This window comes from Lygodium microphyllum, chromosome 2 (genome assembly GCF_053477565.2).
Source record: "Lygodium microphyllum isolate KBCC chromosome 2, Lygodium_microphyllum_v1.1.10, whole genome shotgun sequence".
Lineage (NCBI taxonomy): Eukaryota > Viridiplantae > Streptophyta > Polypodiopsida > Schizaeales > Lygodiaceae > Lygodium > Lygodium microphyllum.
Genome location: NC_141136.1, coordinates 89673630 through 89681265, shown reverse-complemented (window position 1 = coordinate 89681265; position 7636 = coordinate 89673630). Strand labels below are relative to the sequence as shown.

The 7636-nt window shown below is 41.5% G+C and overlaps 1 protein-coding gene across 1 annotated transcript; it reads right to left on the bottom strand.

The window, feature by feature from the left end:
• Positions 1 to 1575: 1575 nt before the first annotated feature.
• Positions 1576 to 2715, bottom strand: LOC148040001 (NAC domain-containing protein 58-like). Its single transcript, XM_087662796.1, has one exon. The coding sequence runs from the start codon at positions 2713 to 2715 to the stop codon at positions 1783 to 1785; it is 933 nt and encodes a 310-aa protein (XP_087518922.1). The 3' UTR covers positions 1576 to 1782.
• Between the last annotated feature and the right edge of the window lie 4921 nt (positions 2716 to 7636).

Here is a 7636-nt window from a genome sequence, read left to right as displayed (position 1 = left end):
AAAAATCTTTTGAGCCAAAAAGTTTATAGATAAGTACACACACACACACAACTTCCACACACACAAAATCATATATAAAAATTTCTCTCTTATAATGAAAATTGAGAATGAATCTCTCTCTCTCTCTCTCTCTCTCTCTCTCTCTCTCTCTCTCTCTCTCTCTCTCTCTCTCTCTCTCTCTCTCTCTCTCTCTCTCTGTGTGTGTATATATGTATACATATATATATATCATTCCCTTACAAATGTGTGTGTGTATACACATGTAGCTAAATTATAATTGACAAATTTCACAAATCTAAAATCAATCCTACATATCATCTCTGCAATGCTCCCAATCCGCCTTTGTTTCTTCTTTCAAGAAACAAAAGTTGAAAAAAAAAACTCATTTTTCCAAATAAATCTATTATTACACATATACTACTTTAAAAGTGCTTTTCCTAAATCTCTCTCTCTTTATATATATAGACAAATGTAAACTTTCTAGTTCATCCCATACATCAAAAGATTTCCCTTTCTCCTTGTCATTATCTTTAGCAATTTTTTATGCTCTCAATATTGAGGAAATGGAGCCATTCCTTTCTTAATATTTGGGGAATTTAAAGGAATGGGCAAAGTAGGCTAATCTTTCGAATTAGGTGGTGAATCTATCATATATTTTTCTATATCATGATCTTCTGAATGTTTTGGCAAAGATCTCTCTTGTTTTGGAGTTTCAAGCGAAGCACCATTAGGCTCCCCTATTTCTTATCTAAAATAATTGTCGGGTTTGATTTTGAATGAGCTATTGGCCCAATCATTACATCCAAATTAAAGGCAACATGTTTTTCCTAGTGGTATTTTCTCCAAATCCTCTACAATTTCTACTAGGTTTGCAATTGGGTCAGTCTTACCCTTACCGTTACCTTGGCTTTGTGAAGATGTACCTTCCCATGCAATCCTTCTCATAATGGCCTTCAAGCCACATTTGGCACATAAAGGGACATAATCTTTTCTTTTCTGCTCATTTGGGCAAAACCTAGCCACATGTCCAGGTTACTCACATCTCCAGCAAACCACACTTGTTCCTGTGTTATTCTTCTTTCTAAAATTAGGATTTCTATACGGTGAAGATTTCCTCTCATTGGAGAATATCCTCCTTGTCCTTGATTTCTAGGCACTACTTCAGGTGTGCCTTGGGGTGGCATATCTCTCAACATGAATGGTCTATTAGAATGTCCTATTGGGCAAGTCACATTTTGACTATCCATGTACTTATAATTTGTTTGCATTTGGGCTGATTATTGTTTTAAATGAGTTTGCTTAATCCAACATTGACCCTTCACATGATTGTTTCTCAATAATAGTCGTAGAGAAAATTTCTTGGCTGATCAGGAACCACTCTACTTGGTGTGGGGCATTCTATTGCTAAATGCCTGAAACTATGACATTTCCCACACCAAGTGTTGGACCTTGTATATATATATATATATATATATATAAGACTTATAAACATTTAAGAAGTGTTAATCTGGGCAGGTGCCTAAGAAGTTCACGTATGACATGATGCTTTGGTGATTACATAAGGAATATGATCAACCTTATTACCATGCTAGGATTAACCAATGTCTAAGAAGTTCTCGGATGATAGGATACTTTATTAACACAAAGAACATGTATATTGAGCCTTAATTGGTCTAAGAGGAATCATGAAGCGTTGAAAGAAGGAATATTTGAACCCTAAGTATACATACAAGTCTAACAATTGGAGTGTGCGCGTGTGAGGAAATGGGGCGCACGTCACGGCTACTTTAACAAGCTGCTGAGAGGGAGGAATTGATGGGTGGTCATGTCGAGATGGAGACGAGGATGATGGTGGAGGGCTTGATTGCGCTGCCGCGAGCGTCTCTTCTCGACCACTCTACATAGCACCAAATCAGAGCTGGAGATCATAGTCTCGTTCACAGTTTGTGATCCTTGTCTGGTGACAGCTAGATCTCGATCGTGATTGTGAGCCGCTGCTGCTGCTGCAACATGATCGTCATTGTGGATGATGTAAAACTCGTGCATGACCCAGTCTGTCCTATCGCCATTGGGAGCGCGGCCTCTGTAAAACACCAACGTCTTCTTCCACCCTGAGTACCGCTGCATATTCTGCACCCTCTTCTGATCGATCCCTGATATCGCCCTATATTCATGAGTGAAATTGGACTGGCTCACTGGCCTGTCTCTGCCGGTGGCCTTCCAGTAGCCCGAGGGGGAGGCCCTGTTGGCACGCGTACCCTTCCCGCGGGGATACTTCCGGTCGATGCGATGGAAATAATACCCCTCCCTACAATCATGACCTGCAGGTGCTTGACGGTCATGATCTGCGTGCTCTAATTGATGATCCGGAGTATCGTAGTACTGCAGCTGGGGGCCGTGGAGTGCTGCTGAAGGGAGCAGCTCCCATGGATCGTGTTTGTAGAGATCCAGGTCTGCAATCACGTCCTTAAGTTTCGGGGAAGATCTGCTGACGTTGAGTGTGCCCTGGAGCCTCCTCCACAGGTAGAACCACACCAGCTCCTGATCGGTGGGGTGGAAGCGGAAGCCGGGCGGAAGCAGCTCGGATGTCGATAGGCAATCATGTATGGCCACAATATCAATAGTAGCTGTACTATTGTTAGCACTGCTAGTATTCTTAGTATTCTTATCATTCTGGTCTCTGTCACCACTACGATCGATGACAAAAGTACACATGATTATCTAATCGAGACAAGATGGGGGAAAGAACACGAATGCGACTACGGAAAGTGGCCCAATCAAAATACCTTCATCTATATATACGTCGACGACTCGACGCTGAAGTTAGAGTTCCGTCCGCGACACGTTATCGACACGCTAATTACGTGGGCGACAAGCTGAACAAGTACGCACGCAGTGACGCATCGCGAACTTTGGAAGCTTCATTTTCTTTTTAGTTTCCGCGGGATAGCAAAACGGGGATTCAAATTTTAAAAAAGAGCAGTGCCCTTTGAAGTGTTGCAAGTTGCAAGTTTTGGGTGGGTTGAATTCGTGTGCTTACGAGTCATTTATGGCATGCTTGACTGCCTACATGAACGCATATATTCATTGCCGAAGGTTTGTACTCGATTTTTCTATTTGAAAACTTCATATTGTATGAAGGTAATAAAGAAAATAACAAAAGTTTGGGATTACAAAATTGCCGAAGGTTTGTAGCATTTTAAACATGTACTTCTAGAATCTATAGATGCGTATACAATCTCTTCTCAAAATGTTTTCGAAAATTGATGGATGGGGTTTTCAAATAGTTCTTTACCATTCTTGCCTGATTTGTTAGAACTAAACATGAAACAACATGACCAAGTTTCTATCTTTGTGAGTTATTAGCAGTGTAACAATTTTTATCATCAAGGAAGTAGAACCCAAAATTTCAACTCACATACTCGCAATGCTCAACCCACACTCCAACCACTATGTTGTGATCCCATTGGCATCTTTGTGAACTTTTAGAAAGAGTTTAACCAAGTTTTTATATTTGTAAGCATGGGAAGATATCTCTCTCTCTCTCTCTCTCTCTCTCTCTCTCTCTCTCTCTCTGTGGATCTCATTTCAACTATTTTCTACGATAGGAAATAATAGAAGTGAGATATAGAGAGAGGGGAGAATCATGAGATTTGAAAGTGAATGGTATATGTATACATACATACATCCATACATACATGCATATATAAATCTATGCTACATGACCTTAAAATAGGGAATGTGTGGTATCCAAAGCCATATACAAAAGTTACCTTATATGATCGATCTATTGAAATCAAGGTTGATGGATGCTATAGGCATGTAAATTGTCTTCGTATTTCATATGGTGGAAAACCCTTTGAAAATTTTACTTGTGAATATTGCAAAAAAATTCCGAGTTGCAATTATTTTTGCATGAGAGTGTATAGAGAGAGGGCTTCTATTGAGAAGAGAGGGGCTAGGAACACAGGAGAAGAAAGATGATTAGATGGAGGGCCATCCATATCTACTACAAAAAGGCAAGGAAAGAAAGCAATTCATTTCATACCTGAAGAACATGAATACATCTTTGAGGCAGTGGGTAAGATATATATGGATGCAAAAATAAAACATGGGGTGCCCATAAGTTTCTCAAAACCATATGATGTGACCTATCATTGGAAAGAACTTGAAAAATGGAATCTATTGAGCTATAGAGTGCTCGATTTTGAGTTATAGTGTTCAAGTTATGACAAATCCAAAGATTTGATCACATGTCCCAAACTTATGGAAAATTCCCATATTTCCCAATATGGTGTTAGGTGGGCCTCCTCGGCGAACGACTGGATTTTGTTTTAGTAGAAACCCAATAATATATAAATCTAACCAGAAAAGTTTTTTAGCCAACGAGGAGGTGTTGATGTCCCATCCTTAGCTAAAAACTTTTTGAACACAAAATAAACAGATTGTACATTTGACCTTCAATCTCTTATATGATTGAAAATCAACACTCTCTATTACTTTCCAATTTTATATCTATATATCTCAGTCTCTTGCATCTCTATTCTCTCACTCAATGTAAGAAATGACAGAAATGAGAGAGAGAGAGAGAGAGCACAAAATCTTGAGGGTGTATATTATACATGCATGTATATGTGTATGTTTATGTGTGTGTGTGTAGAGAGAGAGAGAGAGACAGAGCACGAAATCGTGAGGCTGCATAGTATACATAGATGTATATGTGTATGTGTGTGTAGAGAGAGAGAGAGAGAGATAAGATAAACACTACAAGATATAGACCTTATACCGACGTTTAAAGCGACGAAAATACAAACAACAAAATTTGCCCCCGTCGTCACAAAAAGCGTCGTTATTGACGATACCATAGAAACGTCGCTATTTGCGTCGCTATAGCGATACAAATAGTGATGCATATAGCGACCCAACAGTCAATTTGCGACGCGCATAGCGAGGCCAATAGCAACGCGAGCAGTAAATTTGCGACGCAAATAGCGACGGTAACAGGGGAAAAAAATTTGTGACAGGGCAGCTTGTGCTGTATAAGAGCCATACAAAATAGTTTTTGCACTACTGCATACAAAGCACTTGCAAACAAAAAGAATGTATACTGAAATCATAAAACTGATACATAAAATAAATACATGATTGCATAAAATGCGATTGGTACAATCATGAAAGGATATCACTAATACATAGAAAATGTCTACATAGATCAAGCGACTAAAAACAAAAGGTGTGTGAGCTCCAAGGATCCAAGGGCGAGCTATAAATTCTCGTCCCCCGAAAGCTCGTCCCGTCGCAAAGGAGCATCGAACGGATTCTGCAGAAAAAGAAACAACTTATCAATCCACCATACACTAATGCATTCAAATATCTCATGGTAACTACAGACAAGAAATATGAGTGACTTACAGGGCCGCCACGTCTATACAATCGGTCGATCAATGCATTGAGACCGTGCCTCTCTGCATATCGAGTCTCAAGGCCTTGCGGATCGCGATTTGTAATGGAGTGCTGCAAAGAAAACAAAATGCTAACTGTTAGAAGCATGATTATCAATACAAAGAATATTTCAAAAAAACAAACAAGCAAAACATAAGAGAAACTTACAAAGCCCTCCAAATATGTCCTGTGGCCGCCACTCCCAAGATGATGGACCACTCCGGCCTCGAGTCGTGCCCTTGCTGCCTCCCGCTGACTCCAACGTCCTGGCGAATCTGTAGCCTCCTCTCTCAATCGGCGCCAGTCGTCTGCATCTAACCACTCGGGCTTTGCAGCCCCTCTTGATTGCCTTGCGTGCGTCGGATCGTCTATGTGACATATATGCACGCATGCAATCCATCATCCAGCCCGTAGAGAATCTATCTACTGCGGCTGACACCGGAAACTCCTCGTGCAAGGATGCTACTATGTAGTCATTGCTCCCCTCCGGTATGTTCTTCCAATGATCCAGGACGTTGTGCCGAAAAACTTGTTGGCACAAATCTCTCATGCGAGCCATCACCCTCCCATCATTCATGATGATGGCTCCTGATCTACTATCACCCAGGTATCCATAACCCCTAGGAGTCTGTCTAAGATGGGTCCTCTCCCATCTCCGTCCACGCTCCTGGGCATATTTAGGAGACCCCTCTACATCCAGTGTACCGACGGGGGTAACCTCTCTCGAAGTGGCACTCAAAGGGGTGCCACCAAAAGGAGTGCCACCTGCTGACGGCTGCGCAAAAGCCGGAGTAACTGGAGTAGACGTCCCCACAGGTGTGATAAATCCTGGAGGTGACGCAGCTCCAGCTGAACGACAAGACGGAGACACCACATCCGTGTCTCCACAGCAGCACCCCCCTGATTTCGATGCAGTCCCTCCCTCTTGCCCAAGTCGTGAGCATCGAGATTGTCTGCTCGAAGCTGAAGTATCTGATCGTGCTGAAGCAGTTCTAGCAGAGCGTCCTGACGAAGAATGAGACAACTCCTGGTCTGCCATCTCTCTGAATCTCCCGAGCTGGTCTAGAGACATGTGTGTCATCATGTCTTGAAACTCCTCATCGCTCATCCCTCGACTCATTCTGAAAATGTCACCTGCACAGATAAAAAATGGTGTTAAAATAATCAATTTAAACTATACAAAGCACAGTAATATAAATCATTTTTGAAAAATCCCTCTTAAAATGCATATCTTATGTACCTTTATGGAATATCTGAACAACGAATTGAGTAATACAATTCTCCAAGAATGAAGTATTCTATGGTCCCATGTTAATCTCCTGACACAACTCTGCATACACTGGAAGATCAATAGACATGTCACCACAAAAGAACGAGTCTGCCTCGTTCTCAAAAAATTCTTGGACTACTGTATTTCCATCATTGTTAGCCGATGCGGGCTCCAAGCTTGCGGTGGCCTCCACCCCTTGTAATATCGACACCTCTATTTGCATATTATCTTTATCTATGTCCGGAACATCGCTTTGATCATATACTCTCGCACTTCGAGGAGTTGAAGGTATAACATACCACCATCGAGGTTGTCGAGGGTTTGGATAAAATATTACATGTTCACAAACACGTACAAAGCGAGTTCAAACCATTGTGACATAAACCATGTCGTATTACAATTAGCAAGCAAATGACTCTGCATCTGTTCACGCTGGGTTAGCAACACAAAGATGTCGCGCAAATCCGTCCATTTTTTTTCGAAATCTATTTCGAGAAATCCAGATGGACCTCGTCGAACTGTTGCTCCAGCTCCTCTAAGTACCACTTTGAACCACTGCACATCAAATAGTATCATGGAGAAGCTACGATAATCCACCGTAATAATACTTTGCAAGTTTCCAAAATACTCCATCTCATCCACAACCGTGTTCGGATCCATTACTCGTCGCCGGCTCTCTTGCTCAAACCTTGCCATGACACCACAGTCCATTGTGGAGCGCATTTTGTCAATACGCTCCACGGAAAAATGCCGTCCGCGCGACCACACTGCACTATATATTTTGTACTGTACATTAAAATACTCAAATTAGATGTCGCATATAAAATTTAGATACGACATATTTTTGGATTACATCCCCTCGAGAACTCCCACTCCTCCATTGAGACCTCTATCCCTTCGCTGGATACTGCGGTCAAGGCTCCA

Coding starts and splice junctions, on each gene's coding strand:
- LOC148040001 (XM_087662796.1), bottom strand. CDS start 2,715: ATGTGTACTTTTGTCATCGATCGTAGTGGTGACAGAGACCAGAATGAT.